Here is a 25,761-nt window from a genome sequence, read left to right as displayed (position 1 = left end):
AGCGGTACGAATTGCATTTCATGATTTTCCCAGAAAACCCAGAGCGTGCTCTTCTACATTAGGAATCACACACACACACTTACCCCTGGGATGTTGGACACCACCTCAAAGGTGACACCGCATCCTTGGATGGTGCTGCGCGTGGACATCCTCCTGAGGAAATTGTGGGCGAAGCCCTGGCGCCCGGGATTGACATTGACGCAGATCCTCTTCCTCAGCACCAGCTGCATGTCGGCGGGGTGGCTGAGCTGCACCACCACGCGCACGGTGAGGTAGACCCGGCTGTCAGGCCAAGCTCCCCCACGGCTCAGCTGCGGACACTCGTGGACGGTGGAGTCCCACGACGCCTCCGCCTTCACCTGCAAGCCAGACAAAGCGCAATAAAGGGCGGACTCGGGCGGAAATTAGTCAGGATACATTCCTTTCTCGTTTTCTTTACCTCGCCATCATAGTGTTTGACGATCTGCAGGTCAAAGAAGTCGTCCTCGTCTTCGCCGCTCAGCGTGGCATCCCAGCCTCCCGCATCTGGAACCTCGAATTGGTCCTGGGAGCTCAGGTCGTCAGCTGGATGCCACGAATATCATTTCAAACTGATCATCCAACATTACTCTTTAAAATAGATGCCTTACAAATGAAAAAAAAAAAAAAACCACTCTTGGTGCTCATGTACTGTATACAGAGTAAACACAACATACGTTTGAGGTTGAGGAAGAGGACTGGAATGTGAGTCTCCATGCCCGGAAGTGGAACCCTGTGGACAAACACACCAGGCCATTAACAAGAACGTCAGCATTCATGAATTCATTGTCTTTTAGAAAACGTTGACTTTGGCACACTGGAATGACAGACAAAAAAGGGTTTGGCATTTATTGAGCGTGTCATTGAACATGCCCTGTAATCAGCCTAGTTCCAAAAAATATTGCTGGACTTCGATGGAAATCGTTGACTTTTTCAGGGATGGTAAAAATCAAAAGCATACCATTCCGCAGGTGCTCCAGGAATACCACTGCCTGCAGAGGGGACCATCACGGCATTGCGCTCTTCTGTTAGGGTCAAGCGCCATTCCAGCAGCTGAGCCTCCCTCTCTATGTCGTCCTCTGTTTTTTCTACACATAGACACGATGATTAACACATCAAATACACACATGTAACAGTCTCGTCTTGCGTGTGGCTGTGGCCGACCTGCTTTGCTGACCAGACTCTGCAAGTGCTGGTCCAAGTACTCCTGCCTCTTGGTGAGCGCCGCTAACCACTGACGTCGCAAACGTTCCAGGTCTCTCTCCTGTGTGAGAAAATGGATATTAAATTGAACTTCGCAACACGACATGAAGCAAAAGCGATAGTAAAGTAATCCCCCACATTTTCATGGCTCACAATTAGCCAATTCACTTCTTCATTTCAGGAGCATAGTTTGTGGTATTTATGTATTTATGGTTTGAACAATGAATATTAGCAATTCAAAACAATTCTAGGGGCAGTGTCAATGACTCGCTCTTTGCAGCACGGCTGGCTCCCTATCAATGTTTTCCACCTGATAACTGTCCATCTCATCTCCCTCAGGGCCGCCGATGGTGCTTGTGATCTCCACGCAGCCCACCGACACAGCCAGCACGATCTCCGATATGAGTGGCATGGTACCCGAGTCCTGAACGGAGCGCACGTCCACTTGGATTCTCCTTGCCTGACCCTGAGGGGAATAGGAAGCTGGGTCAAGATGAGATTTCTTTGGGACCGCTTCCATCGGGTCACAACTGGGGAGGTGGGGCGTCATCCGTACTTGTCGAAGCTGAAAGATTCCGCCGGTGTTGATGTCTCGGGCGGGAATGACTTCAACCGGGACAAAGTCTCCATTCTCGTTAATCTCGAGGATTTGAATCCAGAGTTCCAGCCGGCGCATTACCTCACTCCACCTGTGGGGCAAAAACAAACACCTCCACGGCTTTGAATGCCGTACAAACGTGAAACAACGACATATTACGAACAAAGAGTTAGGGATACTCTATTGTGTTTTTGAGTGACATTTCGAAACAAAGATAAAATCTATAACAGCCTTTACTTTAACAATAATTGCAGTCGACCCTGAAAAGAAAAAAAAAGTCACCTGTCTCGTAGCGTGCGTGTCTTGGCCTGGATGATGCTGAGGTCCCACAGGGCAGGATTCCTGCCCGAGTCCGCCTGCCTGTGTCCGAACACCTCAATGGCCACAGCCCCTTCGGTCAGGTATTCGATGAAATCCTCCGACACGGACACGGCCAGCTCCTTGCAGCTGTCGAACACCACCATGCAGTGTGGGTCCTTGTTGCTGGGCGACAACGACGAGGGGTCCACCTCTGGGGCCACGATGATGGGCTCGGGCTGGTCCCAGAAGGAGTACTGGCAGAAGACGAAGTTGGACAGGTACTGTGGGAGACCAGTAGCCTGCAGGATTTTAATCTGGAGAAAACAAATGACTGATGATGTTGCTTCAGGAAGTTTACTGACACTGGGCAGGCACTGGGCATTTGGCACTTCTTACCATACAGACAAGTTTGCGGTCCTGAATTTCTGAATCTGGGTTGTTGTCAGGATCGTCTCCTCCGGCGATGTTGTCCTCCAGACCCCCTCCAACCCTCACCACTTCCACATGGAGACGCCCAGCCACCTGACAATGACAACAAACAACCTTCCTGAAAAATGTCAGTCTGGGAAAGACATGCATTTTTACCAGAATTTAAAACAGTTCCCAGATGTCTTCATAATAAATCTGTTTTTGTCAATATACCGCAAGGATCAACAACCATGCTACATTTGGCATCCTGTATTTTTTCGAAATAAGGCTGGTCCTTTCTCATGCAAATGAGCCAATGCTCAACCAGCCCACCTTATTGGTGGGCCAAGATTTTTGAACACAGGAAACTGACAGTCAGTTTACTTAACATGCACATGCTATTAAAAAGTTACTTTTACCAAATAACTTCCTTTTTAGGCTGAACCCCAAATTTGGAACTTAACTCGGTGATTCCTTACCTCTCCTTTCTGGTTGATGATGGGCACAGCGTACTGCATTTTGACGTCATAGAAAAGGCAGGACAGGAAGACGTTGGCCACGCCGATCAGGCTGTGGTTCTCTTGTTCATCAAAGAAAGGGTCGGCCCGGCGAAAGTACGAGCGCATCCCCTGGACGGGACAAGGAAGAGATTGTGGGAGCGTTTAACCTCCTGGGTTCTGCACATCAAGTTTGAACTGTTAACTTACAGGGTTGTCATTGTCGTGCAGGTGGTACTCCTGCCACTCCTGGTAGAGCTCCCTCATGTCCACCAGCCGGTTCTCAGTCTTCTCTAAGCTCCAGATTTGCTTGCCGCGGCAGCGACGTCGCACCTGAATGGCGGGTTCGCTGAGCACAGCATCCCTCTACACACGCACAACACACACACACACACACACACGCGCGCGCACACACACACACACACACACACACACACACACACACACACACACACACACACACATAGTAATGACGGGATGTAGCCTAAATTCTGGGAATCGTCAATTATATTTAACGTAATGGAAGGCAATCACAGCGACATTGCCAAAGACCCGATGCCCATGAAGACATTGCAAATGCAGTGATTTAGCTACGTTAAAGACACTAAATTCGGAAATATATAAGTGTGGCTGAGTTCGAGGTTCCAGACCTTGCGGTTGGCATTGAGGTTGTCAGAGGGGATCTGTAGGGTGACTCGGTACTCGGTGTGACGTTCCAGCTCATCTGCAATGAAGCAGGCCTCTTGAACCAGGAGGTTGGCTCTCACGATTTGCTCCCGCAGCCGCCTCAAGCTCCTCACCAACACAGCCTCCCTGCAGGTGAACATTTGGAGCATAAATAGAACAAGAAGTGAGTTTATCAGGGGAAGTGCAGTACAGTTAGTACACTGTCAAAAGTGACATCCCATCATCTGAGTCACTATGGCCATAATGGTATGCTCGGGGTGTTCTTGGGGAAAAAGAAAAAAAAAAAGTACCCCTTAAAACTAGTTTCAGCGATCAATGGGAAATCGGATCACATTTATGCATCTGATGCAGCTAATGCCACCCTAAATACAGTGGTACCCTGAATTACAACTTTAGCTTGGAACTCACTTTACTCATGTTTCAAAACAATATTCTCCATTGAAATGAATTGAAATCCTTTTGATCGTTTCTAGCCCCATCGTAAAAAAAACAACACCCATAATTTGTTATGTATTTTCCATAATGAAAAAATTGAAAACCATAATCAAACCTAAAAGTGTTTTATTAAGTGCAATTGCTGTATGTTGGGACAAGCAGAGTTGCAGGAACAACAGTTGTAGTCTTGTTTAAGGGGTGTGGTCTCGTGAGTAACGTGAGCAACGAGGCTGGTTGGGCTTCACGATAGTTTCTGGACATTTCTGTCTTATTGTCGCTCCTTCTTCATGTTTTCATTTTGAGAGAAAAAACAAAAAGCAAAAAAATTGAGCCAATCGTAAGCCACTGTACCACTGTCATGCGTGACAGGAAAAAAAAGGATTTACCAATGAGAATTTGACCGATCAACCTAAACCAAACTTGAACTGACTCTTCACATACCTGTCTTCATTCCATTGTCTGAGTCTGCTCTGAGCGCTGCTTGAGTGGCTCATGCCTCCCATGCTTAGCCTTTCCATGCTGCGATAGTGAGATTGCTGGCCGGCACTAGGCTGGCCGAACGCCGGCGGTCCCGGGGGGCCTGCGGACAGGCGGTCCGGATTGAGCTTGCGACGGAGCTGCTGTAGCTCCTGCTCGTACATCTGCCTCTGGCGCTCCAGGGCCGAGCGTTTCTCCTCTTCGTGTTGCCTCTCCAGCGACTGCAGAACACTCTGCATCGGGTCTGATGGGACAAAATGTTGGTGAAAATGGGTTATGCCATTTTTTAGTTTTAGATTGAAAAATGCGGTGGTGGGCCGTGCATTTGGTAGGTTGGCCTTCAGCCTTAGTCCATCTCCTAATACAACCTCACAATTATGGAATTCAACAATTCAATGCAAACTAATTGCGCTTCAAGTATTTTGGGGGTACATCCCTACCAGCTTTGTGCATCGAGACACTGATATTTTTGCCCATTGTTCTTCACGAAAAAGCTCAAACTCAACCACATTGGATGAAGAGTGTTTGTGAATAACAATTTTCAAATCTTGCCAGATCTTTAATTGGATTTAGGTTTGGACATTGTAACGATCCATTCAAACACATGAATATTATTTGATGTAAACCATTCCACTGTCTTGCCGGAAGAGGAATAGTCTTTCCTTTCTCAAGTCTTTTGCAACTTCTAACAAGTTTACTTCAAGGATGAACCTGTATTTTGCTTAGAATTCAGAAAAACGTTTGCTTACCATTGTTGCCCAGAGCCTTCATCATGACTTCGGTCTGTGCAAACTCGTATGAGAAGCTGACTTCGCTGGACACTTCGCTGGCTGAGTCACCGTCCGCATCCAGCTGCTCGCTGCTGCCGCTCTTCTTCATCACGCTGCCATTGCCCTCCTCGTCCTCTGCAGTTCGACTGCGTCGCTTGGGAAGGTTTATCCTGTGGGAAAAAGGGTGTAAGGCTCAAAGTTTTGAGGCGCAGCCCGCTCATCCCGCGCAAACTGGAGGTGACTTAATTACCTGAAGAAATGGTTGTTTCCCCAGAGGATTCGATCACCGTGGTGAAGCTGCAGTGCGCAGGTGGCGGGAGACCCATTTACACACGTCCTGCAAGTTTAGATTCAATATTACTGTCATTTTTACATAACAAGTACAAGGCAAAAAAAAAAAAGCTCATTCATCTAACTAGTACGACCAGGAAGGCTCAATTAACAGAGCGTTGTAAAATGGTGCAGTTGAGATACACCCCCCCCCAAAAAAGCATGGAATTAAGCTTCTTTCAAATGTGGGTAAAAATGGATAAGTATTGAATCTCTGCTAATATGTATGAAGCGTAAAACATCGAGATCCAATATACTCTGTCAGAGACAGTTTCATTGCATTGAAAAACACCTCTCGGTGATGAAGGTTGTTTCATGTGTCAAGAGAAAGTTTGTTTTAAAAAAAAAAACAAAAATAAAACAAAACTGCCATGTGGGTGGGATATGTATCACTTGAAATATTTTGAAAAATTTTGTAAAGGCTTTATAGCCAAATCGGGTAAAAGTCAGCCGAAGAAAATTAGAGAATTTACAGAGAAAATATCGTGTACTGTAAAGTGTTAGTGATCTTTACCGAGCGTTGGGGTACGGGGTGAGGATGACGGCAGCGTCAGCGCTAATGTCAATCACGCAATGCTCGGCCTGGATGCCCATGCCGCACAGCTGGATGTCCTGGGAGTCTGCCGAGCCCACCTGGGTGTGGTCCTCCTGAAGATGAACAGAAAAGATGAACAGAATGCATTTTTATGGAATAATCTTCAATTACATTGCCGTGATATAACATATGTCAAAATTAAGGCAAAGTGAAATGGAATATTACTGAGAAGTGGGGGTAAAGGACAAACATGGAGGCAAAATGGGTGGAACTAATCAATGTGGACATGCCCACTGAATTACTTTATATGCGAGTACCTTTAAATAGTACACCAGCAGCTCATTGAGTGCCGGGTCTGCATTCAAGTTGACCAGGAAGCTCTTATCGTCGCCTACTTTAATGCCTGATGACTGGAGGGAAATGCCCAGACTCTCCAGCTGCTTCTGACGTGCCTACAAAGACAACATACCGTGGTTTAAATGCATAAAAAATTTTTTTTTTTAAAGTTTACAGGAGTCGGGTTCCTCCAGGCTAGCAAATTTAGCATGTTGATACGTACGGTCCAGAAGCGTAATGGTATGCCCAAAAGCAACGGTTGAGTGGTTTCAAGTCACCTGTGCAACCTCCTCTGTTTTGCGAAGCTTATCCTCCCATGTGACGGTCATCTCATGAATCAACTTTTCAGACTCTTCCAGGCGCTCCTTGAGCTCTGGCGCTTTCAAAGACTGCACGGAACACACACACACAAAAAAAAGAAGGTGTTCAGATGTGACCAAGATCTTGGTGATTATCTTAAAGGAATCTCACCTCAGCTTGAGTGAGCTGCACACGCAGCTTCTCCACCTCCTCGCGAAGCTCCCGGATGATGCGAGCGTTGGGGTCCTCGTTGACGACGGCGTGGTTGACGATGCTCTTGGCCCGGTCGGCGTAGCGCAGCGTGGATAGCGTCTCCTCGTAATTGTCGGCCGCCGGACTCACTGTGGCCACCATCGCCGTGCGGCTGTTGCCGCCGAGACAGTCCTTCAAGAACAGAAATGACAAGAACGTATAAAGAAGCAGAGCCAGAGGAGGCCGGAAAGTGCACGTTTGTACCTTCAGCAGCCACGTCAGAACAGAGTCTCTGTAAGGAACAAACTTGGTCTTGTTTTTGGCAGTTCCTTGCTCTGCCAGAGCAGAGATCACCAAGCCCAGTGTAGTCAGCGACCTGACAGGCACGCAAACACAATCCCACTTTGAAAAGGACTCAAAGTACTTTGTGGCTAGAATAAAATGTCTTAATGTTACGAGGCTTGTAAAGTGCTGGGCATTTTCCAGTAAATTTCCATACTAAGTTAAGGTACGGAATTCTGGACATATTCAAAGTGGCAGCTGGTTGTTGGAGAGATGCTGGTCTGCTTTCTAGTTACTGTTGAGATGCCCTTGGGCAGGGAGTTGTCCTCACCCCATATCTTCAGAAGCACAGCAGTGTTTGCGTTTCCCTTTCACTTAGACATCTCCTCTCCTTGCATTCCTGCATGTGTGTGATTTGGTTGTATGTGTAGATCGTAACACAAGCAACTGTATATATACAGCAGGGCGGTTTATTTCTCCTTGAGAGATTGTAATCAGTATCATAAGAAGAAATTAAATGAAAGAAAAGTACAATTCATCCATCCATCAATCCATTTTCTAATCCGTGTCTGATTCATACTTGTTGATGTTGCTTCCCTCCTTGAGACGCTCTCCGGCCGCTCCGGTTTTGGCCGCTCGCTCACTTCCAGCCAAGTCCACCAGACTGAGCCGACTCACTTTCTCACCACTTGTCTGTAAAATAGAGAGAGACAGAATGAGAGCGAGAGAGAGAGCAAGAGCGAGCGCAAGAGCGGAAAGAAGCAGAGGGTTCACATGATTTGTGGCTCATTTGCTGCATTAAAAATATGCTTCGAGGCCGTGAGCAGTGTTGATGAAGCGGCTCGGCAATACAAAAGGCTATTGTGAGTCGCACATCGACACAGAGTCTGACCAATCTCTGATCTTTGTGAGCTGATGGAAATCTGCTTTTTGTTCAACAAAGTGACTAATCCTCACGTTGAAGCATCTCACTCACTGACAACCAAGGCTGGTTTTCCACTGCAGGACCAAGTTCCCAATTCCAATTCCAATTGAACGCCCGTTCAGTGGGACCTTGACTTACAAGTTTGACTCTTGCCGTGAGCAATCATTCTTCCAATTTTGCACATTGAAATAAATCGAAATCGGTCGATATACAGTATGTGTGCACTTTGATGACATCAAACTGACAGTGTATGACTGATCAGCACATTCATTTCCACCGCACTTGCATTGGAGGATATCCAATATTTCTCTTATTCAAAGTGCCACTTTAGAGCAAAAACAAAACAAACAAAAAAAAAAACCCCCAACAAACCGAATTGTTCACTTGAACCATGTGGTGTAAATCTAGCAATGTTTGCTTGATGAGAAACAGAAAAATGCTGGGAAGGACTGCGGCAGCCTTGGAAACAAAGCCGCCGGCTGTCAATTATTAACATAATTTGCCAGTGGTGGCTTCGTGACCGTCAATGAGAGCGAGGAGTAAAATCAGTGAGGCCCTGAGCTAAACCTCTTCACTTTCAACTGCATAAGCCCAATGTGACAAATTGCATTCCAGCCAGGGCAGTAGAAGAAAATAACTCCTCGCTTAACAATACAGTAATCCCCTGATCTAGTCATTTACCGTCAACAAATACAGTGTAGCCATTCCTCTGGTGGGCAGACATCATAATTTAGCAAGCCATATGCTTTTGGCAGTTCATGTGGTTCTGCAACATTTACAATAACAATTTATGATGATGATGATGATGATGATTTTCTTTTCCCCCAAAATGGTCCTGGTGCACACCTAAGAGTTTTCAAATCCTAAAAATATTTATTCCTTTTTAGCTGTTACCAACTTCACACAATGATTAAACAAAAAAAAAAAAACAAAAAAAAAAAACCAACAACAACAGGGATTTAACTGTTTTAGTCATACTTTGTGTGTTATCCCAATAATAAACATAGAACACCAAACAGATTAAGATTCTCTGGCACCACCAATTTTGAAGCATGTCCTCTGAGGCAGAAGTCCAGCATGATTCAACATTAAGGCTCATACTTTACCCTTAACCGTGATATTTTTACAACTTTTGGTTTGTATCGGGATTATATACTTCCACACCCTGACACTCTTGTGTCAATTTTCTCTTAAATTCATAATGGATATTTATATACCTTTCTCTATTTATCAACTTAGTTCTGATTTATCATTATATTTAATGTTTTGAATTTATCATTTTAACTCTGATTGATGTAGGTTGTTTGTACTATTTTTTTGAATTTGTTTTTTAACTCAGCAAGCGATTTACTCATTTTCAGGTCCGTTTCGAGATTATTCCACAGATTAACACCTTTGATAGATACACTTCTTTGCTTGATGTTTGTTCTTGTTTTGAGTTTTTTGAATAAGTTGGTACCTCTTAAATCATAGCTGCTTTCTCGAATTTCGAAAAACTTCTGAATGTTTTGGCAGAGCAGGTTATTGTGTGCTTTGTACATTAATTGGGCGATTTTAAAGTCAACCAGGTCATAAAATTTCATCGTATTTAATTTGATAAATAGTGGATTTGTGGGTTCCGTATATTTTGATCTATTAATAATTCGAATTGCTTTTTTTTTGTAGGTTGAGAATAGGGAGTGTGTTTGTTTTGCAGGCATTTCCCCATATTTCCACACAGTAGGTCATATATGGTAATAATAATGAAGTGTACAATGTGTACAAAGATCTCTTATTTAGCACTTCCTTGGTTTTGTAGAGGATCCCTACGGTTTTGGCTATTTTTCTTTTTACGTTATCGATATGTGGCTTCCAACATAGTTTTGAGTCTATTACTAATCCGAGAAACTTGGTTTCATACGCTCTTTCTATCTCAATTGAGTTTACCATAATTTTAGCTTGGTGTTTGATTGGTCTTGTGCCAAAAACAATTAACTTCGATTTTTTCAGGTTAAGTGACAATTTATTTCTGTCGAACCAGTTTTTTAATTTGTTTAATTCGTTTTCTACGGTTGTCAGGAGCTGTTTCAGATTTATTCCAGAACAGTAGAAAGTTGTATCATCAGCAAATAGGACACATTTAAATTGTTTTGAGACCTTGCAGATATCATTTATATATAAGATGAATAGTTTTGGACCAAGCACTGACCCCTGAGGAACTCCGTGAGTGATTTTTAGTTGATTCGTTTTTTTATTGTTGAGTTGCACGTACTGATATCTGTTTTCTAAATAACTTTTTATCCATTTATAAGCTACACCTCTAATGCCATATCTTTCTATTTTTTTCAATAATATACTGTGATCTATTGTGTCAAAAGCTTTATTTAGATCTAGGAAAACCCCAACAGTAAATTCTTTGTTGTCTATATTAGTGGCTATTGCTTCCACAAACTCCATAACTGCCATTGAGGTGGTCCGCTTTTCCCTGAAGCCATATTGATTCTCACTTAACAGCGCATGCTTTTGTATAAAGCTATCAAGTCTGCGAGAAAATAGTTTTTCTAATATTTTTGAAAATTGTGGTAGTAGTGATATTGGTCTATAATTTGTAAACCGATGTCTTTCTCCACTTTTATAGATTGGAATAACTTTAGCAATTTTCATTTTTGATGGAAAGATACCAGCTTTGAATGACAGGTTGCATATGTGCGTGAAAGGTCGCACTACATATTCTATAATCTGCTTTATTATTGTCATGTCAATATTAAAGCAATCAGTTGACTTTTTATTTTTAAAAGTTTTTATAATATTTGATACTTCTTCTTGTTTTACAGCAGTAAGGAACATCGTGGAGGAGTTTTTTTCTACATATCTATCTATTTCAAACAAGTTTGTTGGATCAGGAATTTGTTTTGCTAGGTTACTGCCGATGTTGACAAAATACTCATTAAATTCAGTTGCTATTTCTGCAGTTTTTTCCAAAATAGTATTTTTGCCTTTGATAAAATACTCTGGATAATCCATTTTTTTAGGACTATTTCTGATTACTTGGTTAAGTATCTTCCATATTTCTTGTGTGTTACTTTTATTCTGCTCTAATAGTGCATGATAATGATCTCTTTTACTGGTTCTTATAATATTTACTAGTTTATTTTTATAGGTCTTATATTTTTTTTCTGCTTCTTCAGTTCTCAATTTTAAAAACAATTTATATAAATTGTTTTTCTTTTTACATGCGTTTTCTATGCCTTTCGTTATCCATGGCTTACTTGGGTCTTTATACTTTTTGGAGACTTTAGTTAATGGAAAATGTTTATCATATAAGGAGATTATGGTAGACTGAAATACTTCAAACGCTGTATTTGGGTCTTCGTTTGAATAGACCTCGGTCCAGTTTTGTTTTTCTAGGTCTTGCTTAAAGGCGTCGGTGGAGCGTTGGGTTCTTAGTCTTATTTCTGTTATGCGAGTTGTTGACTTAGCTTTTCTATCAAAATAATTATGAAAAACTGCAAAAACAGGTAGGTGGTCACTTATGTCATTAATGAGAAGTCCACTTTCCATTTTATGGTCAATCTTATTTATAAATATGTTATCTATTAATGTGGCCGTGTCAACTGTTATTCTGCTAGGTTTCAGGATCACGTCATCGTCCAAAAACGAAGAATAGAGATTGCTTTATGCTGCCATGTTACCTGTGTGTGCGCGCGTGTACCTTACCCCAGACTGGACGTCCATCAAGGTGTGCGTGAGGATGATGTTGAAGACGGCATGCGAGCGACTGCTTTCCTCGTTCATGTTGGTGGCAGCAACGGTGCGAGACTTATTGCCCTCTGACATCAGCACCTCGATGTCCTGTCAATGATTGAATTGCTTCTTAGTTCTTCAGGTTTTCTACACTAAACCACATTACATGCATTAACATACAGCCGGTGTCGGGCCAAAACCTTCATGTATTTTCACAAATCTATGCTATTGGTCAGTCCACAAGTGCGCTATTTTGAAAAATGATTAGCTCACCTTGTAGCTAGCCACAGCTAGCCGAGATAGGCCGTCCACATACGGACCCAACACTTTATGTTCTCTCACTCTCAGCGTATGTCTGCCGCTGCGAAAGAAAACAAGAATGGTGAACAATGAAGACTTTCTGTCTCGTGTCAAGATTCTCGCGGTTCTGACCACACAACTGCAGCCCGGTTCGTGCTCTCTGACCCTCATTCAGACTGAGAACTTCATCCCTGGCACAGCACATATGGTTGTCAGATGGTATGATCTTTTTCAACGCAAACAGTCAAAGAGTTTAAAGGTCCAGCCAAGTCAAAGGTTGGGTCATCGGCAGCAGGCCAGCGGTGCTGATTTAGTGGTGGACATGACCTGAAGTCCACGAGAGGACGATCTCTAAAACCAGTGAGCACACACGGCAGCTGGCCTTACCCAATAATTTGTCATTTTCTTCACATCATCAGGACTGAAAATTGTCATTCAATAAGTGTCGACTCGTCTGTTTTATTGTTTCAGTGGGACTAGACTGAAATTGACATCAAAGCGCCCTGGATTTCGCATTGCAAACGTCACGTGACCAAACCCAGACAAGAGTTGAGCCGTGACATCCTGTGGCACTTTGATGTCAATTTCAGTCAACGGCAGTGGGCAGTGCTATATCAAATGTCAGCCTCCTCGGATGGCTGAAAAAGGCTGAATTTATCACTTTCATTCTTATTCCACAAACGCACTACGAATCAGAATACCATGTGTACACTAGTGGGCACGTATAAAAAATATTGAAAACAAATTGTTTGCATTGATTTCCACTTTAAATAAAATTGTATGAAAAAAATAAATGGTATTACATTAAATAGTAATTTGTCCAATTTTTATGTCTTTATATTATTCTGTATTTTTTTTTCCATTCATTTCAGAAGTGTGGATCAAACGATATAACTCCGATAACGTTGTGGACGTACCCTTTGGGATCCAGCAGATCGCGAACCTTTTCATTGTAGATCTCCATGTAGGAGACCTCTACGGTGAACTTCTCCTGCTCACGCTGCTCCTTCTGCGTGCGGTCGAACAAAGCGCTACAGAGTCGGGGAATGAGACCCGGCTGGTCCCCCGAACCCATCATAGTGTAGGACTTTCCGGAACCTACGCAAACAAAAACAAGAGAAGGAAGGTGCCATTTGAGAGAAAAGGTTGGGGAGGAAAAACGTCCAAAAATACATGCAATTGTATTACAGTGAGACACTCAAGGGAACGCAGACCTCCATCAAGGATTCCTGTATAATGGGGTTTCCAAATCCGGTACTCGAGGGCCATCCTCCTGCATGTATAAGGTGTTTCCCTCCTCCAAAACCCCCTGATTCAAATGTTCAGCTCATCAGAAGCCTGATCCTGATCATTTGAATCATCGAAAACATGCAGGATAGCTGCAGTCGAGGATCGCATGCTACATATTGTACAGTTGTTAACATGAAGTGGTCGCTGCATAATAATGTGTGCTTCCATGTTTATTTCGTTGCACCCAGTCTGCTTCCATTTTTTCCATTTCTCCGCATTCCTAGTCCTGTTTATTTTTATTTTGAACTCTACTTGATTTATATTGCAACAGATTCCAACGCAGCAGCTTGGGTTGTTGTTGAGTAACTTACCGGTTTGTCCATAGGCAAAGATACAGGCATTGTAGCCAAGGAAGGCGTTATGAAGAAGACTTTCTCCAAGGCACTGAAACACCACCTCCTGACCTGGTGAGACATGCACGTCGTACTTGCTTTTAGTCTTTCACATCTCAAAATTTATGCCAGCATGTGCCGGGTGGGGCTGAACAGTTGATCGTTTTCTGATCCAAATCATGATTTTGACAACGCAATCATGTGGTCTACAGGGTTTTCTTTCATGTTCTTTCTGCTCACTAATCACAAGTGTCATGCTACTCGTGGAAAGCAAAGCAGGCATACCAATCCGCGCCGAGTTGTTTAATTAAAAGTAAAAGAGCGCGTCGGTGGCCCACAGTCACTCAGGGCAACTGACTCTCCAGTTTCTCACTTAAAAGTAAAAATCATAAGGGAAGTATTTCTGAATGTTTATTTAAGTGAGAAACTGGAGAGTCAGTTGCCCTGAGTGACTGTGGGCCACCGACGCGCTCTTTTACTTTTAATTAAACAACTCGGCGCGGATTGGAACCTAAATGTTACTAGACATTTAGGGTGCTCTATATATACAGTACATTTAGGGTGCATACAAAATTTATCCCACAAGAATTTTAGACCATATCACTTTGCTCTCAGTCACACAATTTTACATTTATGAACATGTACATTAGTACAATGAACAATGTTCGTGTAGTGTAAAATATAAAACGTTTTTAGTATAAAAAAATACATACAGTCTCCAGAGAAGCATTGTATAAATCTGAGACATTATTAGTGGCAGTAGTATTACACAATTACACATCTATGAAGGCAAGCAACGTTCTTTCCTGAAACCGTTCAGGGAGGATGTTTTTGGCAAACTGACCGGCGAATTTCTCTTTGTCTGATTCGTCCATGGACCAGAAGCAGTAGTCATAGGCAAAAACCTGGAGAGCACACACAGGCAGATGCAAATAACGACGGCAAGCGGTTGCTATGGTGTGAATGTACAACACAAGGCTAATATGGTGTTTCCATTTCCAACAGGGAGTCACTCCAACACAGCCGTGTTGTTGTTTAAGGCCAGTGGTGACTCACGAGCAGCAAAAATGAGCTCACTGCTGACACAGTCAAAAAAGTCGGCATTACCTTGGACTGATTCCTGGTCAAGTTGTGCAGGGGGGTCGAAGTGCATGTGGGAAAAGAGAAAGAAGACATTTCACACAGATTAGGCGGAGGACTGTAGTTATTTTCAGCAACGAATCACAATCACATCTCTTGTGAAGACGAGAACATAGAACCAAAAATAGCTTGCGCCACCCGCCGCACATTTAATAGACCGAGTGTGTGTTTTGCATATGCGGGTGCGCGCGAGCACGCATGTGTGAGTTTGTTTACATCCTAACTGCTTGTCATGTGACACAACAAAGTTTTATGTGCTATCTCCGGGGCAGTGCGGGAGAGGAGCAGTAGGGCTGGGGGATGGTACATGGCTTTGCATAGCTGGAGGTGGCTTGTCGCTTTGAAGCAGAAAGGGGGTGCGGGGGGACAAAGGGGTCAGTGGGTCGAGGTTATGATAAGAAGTGAAAGTGACATTTAAAAGGGGTAAGATGTGCTGAATATTATAAATACAGTACTTATACATGAAAAATGTACCTGAACTACTAAAGATGCACAAATATCACTGCTTTCGTGGGAGTGTTTGAAATTGATATCTCTCATGAGTGAATTGAATGTTATTAGATCGCCTTTATTTGTCCCACACTGGGAAATTTACATGTTGAATGCTGTTTTGTGAAGCGCTTTGTTACAGCTGTCGCTGTTGTGAAAACGCTATATAAATCTGCATGTATTGTATTGTATTGTATTGTTATGCAGCATGTCTGGGCGCAAAACCCTGCAGCCATATGCAATTTTGTGGAACTCATTAACGACCGCTGCCACCGGGCAGTTTTGGTTCATTAGCATGTTTTTTAAATTGGTTTGTGAGGTGTATTTAAAAGACGCACCGTAGCCATTTTTTCAGATTTAAAACAATTTCCTGCTGTCTAAGATGTCTGTGATATGCCTTGGTATGACAAACGAATCACGTACAAACCTTCGGTATCACGGTATCAGATGCGTTAGTATCGAATGTGAGCATAGCATGACATCAAAGTTTGATGGTCATTTTGAGCATTGGCCATGAAAAAGTGGCTGCGGGAGAGTTGCTGTCAATTTTCCTTGGCAGACTTAGTTCTTCATGTGATTTGGGTACCACCCACACACATCATGACCCATATAAGCAGAAGAAGAAAAAAAATGACTGATCTTATGAAAACCTGATACCAAAACTCCAGATGGAAATTCCTCAACAACCACAAACACTGCTTTGTTGACGACTCAAGATTTAGACTTGAAAGCATGTGAAAATCTTCTCTGCGTGTTTCTTCAACCACATCTCACTTGGCGCCGCTGATGTAAAACGGAGAACCATGTCTGACTGTGGCCTTCAAGTTCAAGCCAAGGACTTATTAAGCTATCATGTAAATATCAATGGACGTTCTTGACAAAATTAAATCCAACCAAAATGGTATCTCTTTAAATTCTCTCTTTTGTCTCACAAACCCAGCCCATCGATAGTTACTTGTAATATACAGTATGGTTGTTACCTTGTCTTTACACTAATAATGTTTAGAATGTTGCATAAAACATGCCCGCCCTGTTGAGTTACTTAAGTTTTTATGACAGCACAATTCGGAACCAGACTTGGTCTGGCTTCATCGATCCAGGGACTCAGGTGATTGATGGGTTTTTTGTTTTAAGTTCGATTAAAATGTTAATTACAGTATCGGTGGTAGAGACAAATGTTTTATCAAACTGTTCATAAAATCCCAGGTTGTTGATTTTTTTATTTTTATTCTTTTAACACTATCGTGAGGGCCTCTGGGACCTTAGCAGGTTTTTGACGTTTGTTGTGATGACAGCTGTCGCGGCAGCTTTGAAGACGGCGGGCGAGAAGGCTCGTCTATTAATGAGGTAAGGCAACACCCGCCCCCAACGCCCTATGCCAAATGAGTAGCGAGAATTAGATGGCCCAGAGAGCCGCGGGCCTGCTCCTCCACTCTCATCACCATCATTTAGAAAATATCTTAATGCATGGCTGCTTCCACCCCCCTTTTTGCCACTGTTCTTGCATTGTTCTTTCACCCCCCCCCCCCCCCCCCCCCCCCGCCACCCGCACCCCTGGGAATGTACCATCCATGGCTGCGTGGGGAGAAACGAGGAGTAGAGGCCCGAGACTGGAATGTTGAACCGAAGCAGAGTTGGCGCAGACATGACACCGTGCGTAGTGATGGCAGCTGCATGCATCGAGCCGATGACATTTTTCTGTCAAGTCGGCGACTTTTTTTAATTTGGAGGTAGGGCGGACTCTTAGCTGAGGTGAGACACCACAATGGCAGGATAGGGATGTGAAGTTGAATACTTGACAGTCACTCCTTCAACCATGTTGTTGCAGTCTAACTACTATTTTGTGTCGCAACAGAATAAAAATAATACACATGTTTATTTTTATTTATTTTTTAAATCGCTATTATTTTAAAGTATTACCAATTTATTTTGTGGTTGTTCTTTCAAGTTACTATATATTTAAAGTTGAGATTTTGGTCACTGAATAAATATTACGGTAAACTTTTAAAAAAATCTGTGAATAATTATTAATCGGGATTTCAATAGCAATCAAAAATAACATTCTTTTTTTTCCCTATAATCGCCTAGTTCTACTTCTTATTTAGTGTCATCTGACAAATGGCCATCATCCAAATAACTGCAAGACAATGGTTTAATTCGCTATCAGCTGCTAGAAGAATAATCTGTCACTGATCCCAGGGGGAGGGCAAAGAAGAATCCAATCAATGAAATGGCAAAACTGCACTTCTCAGTTTTGCACTGGCGTCTGTCAGTGGGATTACACAAACCGGCCTTACATGACCTATTTAGTCCATTTATACTGACATAATGATAGGCTCTAAATCCAAAACAAAACAAATCTGTGTTAATGTGCTAATGCACTCATGGTAGGGCACTCGGCCAGTCACCAATTACCAGTCACCCTGTTTGTTAGAAGCACCTGACTGAGCGGGAAGCGGTACTTGGCTTTTGCTTTGGGCCTTTCCAAAACAACATTGGGACAAATCCCACTTGATGTAAATCAATCGGATGGAAGGCTGTTTGTGTCCAAACGGGGATAAGCCCGCTCGAGTTAATAATTCCTGGTCCAGAGATGATAAGGATGGAGACAAACCTAACAGTTGCATGGCAGAATTGACAATCAGAGCCAAAAAGGCGACATCTGGCATTTATTCGCATCGCTAGATAATGTTGTTGGAACTGTTCAGACAGCGATGCGACAATCAGTGCTACCGTCACCCAAACTGCTTTTAAAACTTCATTCCAAGATCTGTTCCACGAAAATTCCTGCGTGTCAATATAATCCCGGATGTCTATTTTCTTGTGCCACCCGTGCCAAATAGAAGCGTAACAAGTTGTGCTGAGCGTTTGTATAATCTGTCTACCAATGACAGTTAGCCTAGCGTCATCCTTCTGACGCGATTTCTCACAAAAGGCATCTGAGTGGTGCAGCTGCACCTGCAACGTCACAGCACGCTCCCCACTTATCGCCAGCGAGAAAATGCCGGGTAAAGCCTTTTCCTTCCTTCATGCAAATTTTTCGAGGTGCGAAAAAAAAATAAAAAAGAGAAGCATCTGTGCAGCGGGGCCAAGCACTCTCGCCGCTTCCTCGGCCTTTTGTCAGCCCCACAGGCGGCCGAAGAAACTACAGCCACGCTCTTGTTCACACTTCTATATAAAAGTCACCAGAGGAAAGTTTATGGTCGACAGATGCTCCAGTGAATGAGCCCGTGGACTTGCAACGCCGCAGGAAAAGGGCTTCACAGGCGCTGTAGTCGACCCGAAGTTAACCCAAACAGCCCCCCCACCCGTTTGTTGTTGCCTCAGAAACGGAAGACTTGAGAAAAAAGGGAGGAAGCCAAGGCGTTGGGAGAAAGACAGGCTGAGCGGAGTCCATCTTTTTTTTTTTAATGTGCAATTGTCTGGCCTCTGTTTTTCTTCCAGGCGGAGGCCTCAAACTCGGCCTCATTCCCTTATTTTTTTTTCCCTCTTCTGTCTGTTCCGCCAGTCACAAGATCCTTTCTTCCGACAGAGATGACTTGCTCCGAATGGAGAATATGTAGTTGGGCTGTTGATTTAGCCATCTCATTAGGGACGGAAGGGTGATTATACTTTGTTCCTTTAGAGTTTTTGCGGTTCAGACTGGCTGCTGTAAAAATAGCTTTGCATTGGCGGAGAGCTGTCAAGTACATACCTGGGCAACGTGTGGGCGATTACCGGAATATTCCCGGCACACCACCAAACAAAAATGTCCCAAAAGGTATAAATACTGAACCAAAGATGTGAAGGTGGATACACAGGTGGACACAGACACGGCCGCCGGCTTCCACTGCTACCCCAGCAGTTTATCGTCTGTTTTTCAGAGCATAATTTGCAGTCTCCTTAAAGTGTCGTCACTCATGTCCTTTAAGTATCTCCTCACTGCTGACATGTCTTCTACCCCAAAACTAGAGTACAGGTCAAGCCGGGGTATCTCTGTGTAGTATCGGAGCATTTTTACCAATGTGAGGATCGACATACAGTATCAACAGTATCTGTAAATCTCCAGTTTTTAATTAAAAATGTATTGTGTTTGTGTGGGGAAAATTGCAACAACCCCCCCAAAAAGGCAAAAATGTGGAATAAAAATAATGGGGGGATTGTGTGATTAAAGAAAAATCAAACCCAGAGAACAACAGAGTTATACAGGCAATATAAAAGGGGCTACAGCCAAAGACAAAATGCTAAAAAAATATATATGTTTTTAATTAAAAAAGAAAAGTGTGTTTGAAGGGGTCTGTATCTCTCCAATAAAAGACGACTCAATACATATTTCATTAGATGGAGTGTGCTAGGATCCAAGGACCGTTCGATTATGATTCCATTTGATATGGTACGGATATGGGGGGAGGGGTGATGGAATAAGTATCTTAATGTCATTTTATACACATTAATTGTTCAGTACTCTAAATGTGGAATTTCCTTCGGATGATCGCTCCAGTAATAGATGAGTTGAGATGTATCTCAATATATTTTAAACTGGAACGCTTCAATTCAATGCACACGCATCCTGTAAATTTTAATTTTCAGATTTAAATCTTTTTTTTTTTGTTTTTGTTACACCCCTACGTGTTTGTGTGGAAAAACAAAAACCAAGCAGATGCTTGAAATGGACAACGAAAACAACACAAGCCCATTTCTGTAGGTTCCGCTCGCAGGATTTGTGCATTTCCTGCCAACTGCTGCATGGTGACGACAAGGCAGCATTCCACACAAAACTGACCATGACACAATAACATGGGACATGGGAGTAGTCCATTGCAAAGTATAACCACCAAGCAAGACAAAAGTGGACATACCTGGAGTCGCCCTTGCCCAGGTTGGCCATTGCGGGATGGAGGACGGTCTGGTTCTTCACCATCTCCACCACACACTTGGTGTTTAATTCCTTTTCTGCGGACAGGACAGGACAGGACATAGTGCTAAGATGAAGACTCTTTGGATTCAGACGCCACTGCTAAACTATACCGTCACACAGTGTGTATAATTAATGAACACAATCGTAGTAAGCTATTTTCATGTGACATCCTCACCATGACTACTGCAGTGTTGCGTGTCAAGCTCAGCTACGTGTCCAAGTTAATTGATCACAGGATTTGGCAGTCATGTGTCCAGTTGTATTATTGTTATGTCAAATGTTCTGGAAAGCCTTTTGTTACAGTTGCAGCTATTGCGAAAGCGCTATATAAAAAAAAAGATGTATTTTCTATGCATTGTATACCTCCCCAAGTGAAAATACAATTCATGATTTTACAGTATCGCACTCACTTTTTTTTTTTTTGGGCTGAAGCACGCACACACACACACACACACACACACACACACACACACACAATAACTGTGGAACATCCTCTTGGGAAATGGAAGGGCGGGATCTGCAAAATGAACTTTAACCTCAAATGTAAGTTAGGTTTTTAAGTTAATCAATACAGCGGGACACAGAGTTGACATGAACCTAAATTGTCTGTTTCACAACGAAAACCAGGACGGCCAATCACCACCTCAGCAGAAGAAGTGGTCCCATTTTGTCCACTCTTCTCTGCACTTTTTGAAGGGGGACATATGATGTAAAACATGACTTTTGAATTGCTTATATACAAACAAGTGGGTCACCCACAATCAACACACCAAGAAGTTAATCTTTCTGAAAATGTCCCCAGGTGATCTTACTCAGATATCTGGTTGTTATGACGCCTGGGAAAATTAGTGAAGGTGTGAAGTGCATGTTGCTATGTAGTCTAGTTGATAAGAAACAGAGGTGGGAGTCTTTTCCCTCCCAGTCAGCGCACCTTCCTCTGGAATTCACTGCAGACTCAGTGTTTGGTTCATCCTGCTCTGGTTTTAAATAGACAATGGCCTCACTCTATTACAAATTCCCTGTTCCAATGAATGCAAGACGAGTCGGAACAAGATCAGATGCTGATGTCTTTTTCAAAGATGTCAAGACAGAAAAAGACAGCTGCAGTTTTCGAATCATCGGCCTGAATGCTTCTTAATTATTAATGCCATAATGTAACTATTTGAGGTTACAATTGTGATTAACGTTTCCTGAGGGGAAATTCAAGCTTGTTTGCACAGTGGCATGAGAATCAGTTGCTTTTACTTATCATTGCTATTAAAAAAAAATGTAAATAGTTGATTTCATTCCCTGCCGGTGTCTTTTATACAGATGTCTGCTTTTACAGCCTGGTTTAAAATTGCAGTCATTATCTTTTGGGCTGAAATAGCGTCGTCGCTATCGACAACTCAACGATTATCAAATGAATCAATGAATATTTCGAAGATTGTTAAAATGGTTTCAATCCTCGGAATGTCAGCCTCTCAACAGCACGTACTGTATTCTCCGATTTCTGCCGTCATCCATGACGTTGCATTGTTTCATAATAAGACATTTGCGAGCATCTGCTTTTCCTTTGGAAAACAACGATCAAGACTTATGTCAAAATTTTCTGACATGATAATTATTGACTGTACGTTTGTGCATTTTCTGTGTCGTTAATATGACATTGTCATGTTTTTGACTACAGTGACGGAAAATAAAATGATTAAAAAAAAATCCAATTCATCAATCAATCGACAAAATAACTGACAGATTAAGACCCGACGGTCTTGGTCGGTCACCTCACTGGAGCGAGCCCATTTCGCTCTGGGCACACACACCGGGTGCCAGTCTAAAATCATCGTAAACGGCAAGCGGCTTCCACTTTCCATTGGCTGTTTCTCCCCTGCATCACCGTGACGACAAGAGAGCTCGGGTCAGAAAGCCGGGAAGCCGACTGGCCGTCGCTCTGATCTTCGAAAACCATGGCCATGGGAACACGAGGGCTCTTATGCAACATTAGCAAATATTCCCTCCAACTCACTCCCTTCCTGCCTTTGTCCCGTTTCGCCCGCCACACCACAACGCCGTCCGTCCCTCAACCTCGATTGAACCGTTCGTTATGAACAACTTTGCATGTGAAAATGATTACGCTTTTTAACTGGTCACCAAGCGACCATGAGCAATAATTTACATCATGCGATGACAGTGGAACTTCCAAATGTCTACCTGTCCCCAAAATTGAAGTTCAAACAAAATATATCTCTACAGTCATAGGATTCACCATAGAACTGGAAACAGCCATGACAATATGATGTTACATCAAGTGAACACCACTCTGTGACAGGATTGGTCTGCAAAAACCAGTCCTGTTCCTCCATAACGTCTTCCAAGCAGTGAATGGTTTCATTTAATTTTCATGAACTGTATTTTACTTCTCTCTCTTTCGTTTTCCAACATGAATAAGGAGTGGAAAAAAATAAAATAATGGAACGTCAGGTTAGCAAAGTACCGCCCATGGGCCACATACGGCCTAATCCAGCCCACTTGGTGTTGACATTTTTCCATAAATAGGTTTGGCTAAAATGTATTCATTTTCATTCAATATTTAAGAAAAATTATAAATGATCTCATGAAGCAAATGGTTTATTGATTTATTATAAATCCTATAGAAATTGATAAAATAACCCCGTTTTCAACTGCATCATTAAATCACATTTTTTATTCAATTTTTGATGATGAAAGTCAACTTTTCGAGATGATCTAAACCGATTCAGAATCTGCACTCATTTTTTTTTTCTCACATTAGATTTTCATAACAATAATTATAATGAGAAAAACAACACGGACCTTGCACCAGTTGCTGCTCAGGCCCTGATAATAATAAAAATAATGCAATATATTTAGTAATATTTATGAATTATGGGTTAGGTTCAGCAAGAGGCGAATATTTTTTCCTGTCTTTAAATAACGAGTTTTGACAGAAACACAGAAGCTCTGTTCAATCAGAAGTGTTCCCGTGTGGAAACGTGGCAACTGCCGCTGCCTCCAAAGTCATTTCCATTGCTTTCAGCTGCACTGTCAACGACGGGCTTCATAAAACGCTTAGTCTCCTGCCACATGCGATTCTTCTTGGACAGCGAAGCCCGATTTACAGCCACCGCTAATAACTTGTCATTTTCTTTTAGGCAGCAAGTATTCTTTCAGGAGAAACTATTCGGAATGAAATGAACATGCGCGGCGAGTCACGAAACATTTGTCACTGGGAAAAATCAGTGTGGGAATGTTTGGACTTTTCTGTAAACACACCAGGACAAAAAAAAAAAAAAATAGCCATTGAAAGGGTGAGTGGACAATGAACGTTTTATGAGTTGAAAGGGAACATACTGTATTTTCATGAACATAAGACGCACATAAGTCTCTAATTTTCTCCAAAATGGACGGGGCGCCTTATACTACCTTGTGTATGCACCGATTTCCAAAATCTGTGAATGCTTTTGTGCGACTTCAATGACTTGACAGACTGATGTTGTGCTGAGTCACCCGCACCACAAGGCACCACTGGAGTTCCTTGTGTTGTCTCGATACTTCAGCTGTCAGACCGTCGTGCACCAAGAACCTCCACCACCCACCCCACACCCCACCGTAAATACCATTTTCGAGCATTTCCTCTCTGCCTCTTACTGGTAACTGGAGAACAAGTGTGAGTGGCACGTGTGGCCCAAGCTGTCGCCGGTCTTTCCTCGTGACCAGCTTTCTCACAGCTTGCTTTAAGAGGAGTGACTGCACGAAATGTACCGGAGGAATGTCTAGACACATTGACTCAGTTCGTCGCTCGGCCTCAGTTGCCAATGATGCCTCCTCCTTGATTTTAAGCGACGGCGGTGTTGGCAGCTGGCCAGTCACGACAGCGTGATTCGGCTGATGTGATTTAATGAAGACAAAAAGGGAGGGGGGGGGGGGGGGGCGCGGCGGGCACTAAAAGTGTCGTCTGCACTGCGCCCCGAGCAGCTGTTGCTGCCGATTTACTAGCGATTGTGTGTCAAGATGTCTTTTGGGTAAGACAATAAATTAAATTAACAATAAATAAACAAATAAAGGGACAGCCACCACTAATCACATCCAAACACATTTGCAGGCTGTCAAGGGCATGCCAAAGCAACAGGTGATGCTAGAAAACTAGACCCAGGCACTTGCAGAGTTAACAGTATGGTATAGTCTCAACATTTTGCTGATAATAAAATAACCAGACAGTACACTAATCGATATATGGGGGGAGGACATTTACAAAAAGGCGTGTAACTATGGCTGGGTGATTCATGGATTTTATCGCTTAATTTGAAGGTGTCCGGAGTATTTTTATTCATTGACATGCACTGCTTAACTTAACAACATAATTGGGAACAGAGAAGATCTAGTTTACAAAAGCAGTCAATGTTGCCAACTCAGTGTTTTGGTCATTCTATTTAGCAACTTTTTCCATCCCTGCAAGCAACTTTTTAAAAATCATTAATTTATAATCAACGGGTGATGTCCATGAAGAAACAAACAAAATGAGCATAACCAATTTCCCCTTGTTTTGCAGATAAGGAGAAAGGAGCCAGGAGGAAGACAGTCTCACTGAACCTACCCAAATACAGGGTGCCCATTTACATGACGCTAAAGGAAGGATTTATCCACGTTGGAAACGTTTAACCCATTGTACTCCATGTGCTTCCAAGCTGCAAAAAATGGACCATCTCACCCTGTCATAACATCTCCACATAAGAAAGACTAGGAGAGAGACAAGCCATGCAATTTGACAGCTCGTTTTATGTTGCATATTCAAAATGTTTTTTTATGCTAACTTAGTACTCACATATACCAGACTTTACAGAGAAGAAGCATTTATTTTCTCATTATCCGTATGAATTAAAAACATATAAAGTATTTCCATTATTTGTGGCCAGGCAAATTATTGCTGGGGGGGGGGGGGGGGGGGAAGACTGGCTTGGTATCAGGACAAATAAATACCAGAGGGGAAAGTACAACACAAAATCTCAACTTCTTTTGAAAAATGTGATTTTAATTTGCTTTCCTAGAGGAAATACCAGAAGGAAAAAAAAACATTAAAATGGAACATCTGATTGTTGTGGAAATAAATTGAAGATTTTATTGTTAGGCCATATTGCTCGTATGTAATTTGGGTTTCCATGCACTGTGCATTTTGTTTCGTGATGGTTCCAAACGTAAAATTATGGCATAATTTTGCACCTCTCTATAAATAAATAAATAAAAACGAGGAGGAACATTCCATTGATATGGTCACTGCCTTCATGTGAAAGCCAGGGGTGAAA

At 42.6% G+C, this 25,761-nt stretch overlaps 1 protein-coding gene across 4 annotated transcripts in view; it reads right to left on the bottom strand.

Moving 5' to 3' along the window:
- Positions 1–25,761, bottom strand: part of kif13ba (kinesin family member 13Ba) — a 37,090-nt gene that overhangs the window by 9,438 nt on the left and 1,891 nt on the right. For all 4 annotated transcript variants that reach the window (XM_086107582.1, XM_086107583.1, XM_086107584.1 and 1 more), the window contains exons 2-29: positions 20,406–20,499; positions 15,046–15,058; positions 14,783–14,843; positions 13,918–14,010; positions 13,234–13,414; positions 12,290–12,377; positions 11,990–12,124; positions 7,949–8,061; positions 7,351–7,462; positions 7,066–7,278; positions 6,873–6,983; positions 6,576–6,710; positions 6,238–6,371; positions 5,644–5,730; positions 5,373–5,563; positions 4,588–4,867; positions 3,675–3,837; positions 3,235–3,390; positions 3,007–3,156; positions 2,516–2,641; positions 2,102–2,433; positions 1,778–1,910; positions 1,532–1,687; positions 1,183–1,282; positions 980–1,106; positions 696–751; positions 440–564; positions 84–359 (exon numbers count right to left, since the gene is read on the bottom strand). In XM_086107582.1, coding sequence (XP_085963708.1) covers positions 84–359; positions 440–564; positions 696–751; positions 980–1,106; positions 1,183–1,282; positions 1,532–1,687; positions 1,778–1,910; positions 2,102–2,433; positions 2,516–2,641; positions 3,007–3,156; positions 3,235–3,390; positions 3,675–3,837; positions 4,588–4,867; positions 5,373–5,563; positions 5,644–5,730; positions 6,238–6,371; positions 6,576–6,710; positions 6,873–6,983; positions 7,066–7,278; positions 7,351–7,462; positions 7,949–8,061; positions 11,990–12,124; positions 12,290–12,377; positions 13,234–13,414; positions 13,918–14,010; positions 14,783–14,843; positions 15,046–15,058; positions 20,406–20,499 — 3,941 coding nt within the window. The remainder of the gene's footprint in view (positions 1–83; positions 360–439; positions 565–695; positions 752–979; positions 1,107–1,182; positions 1,283–1,531; positions 1,688–1,777; positions 1,911–2,101; positions 2,434–2,515; positions 2,642–3,006; positions 3,157–3,234; positions 3,391–3,674; positions 3,838–4,587; positions 4,868–5,372; positions 5,564–5,643; positions 5,731–6,237; positions 6,372–6,575; positions 6,711–6,872; positions 6,984–7,065; positions 7,279–7,350; positions 7,463–7,948; positions 8,062–11,989; positions 12,125–12,289; positions 12,378–13,233; positions 13,415–13,917; positions 14,011–14,782; positions 14,844–15,045; positions 15,059–20,405; positions 20,500–25,761) is intronic.

The sequence above is a fragment of the Hippocampus guttulatus genome, chromosome 3 (assembly GCF_054856545.1).
Source record: "Hippocampus guttulatus isolate MCC_2025c chromosome 3, RoL_Hgut_1.0, whole genome shotgun sequence".
NCBI classification, from domain to species: Eukaryota; Metazoa; Chordata; class Actinopteri; order Syngnathiformes; family Syngnathidae; genus Hippocampus; species Hippocampus guttulatus.
This window is presented reverse-complemented; position numbering and strand designations above follow the sequence as displayed.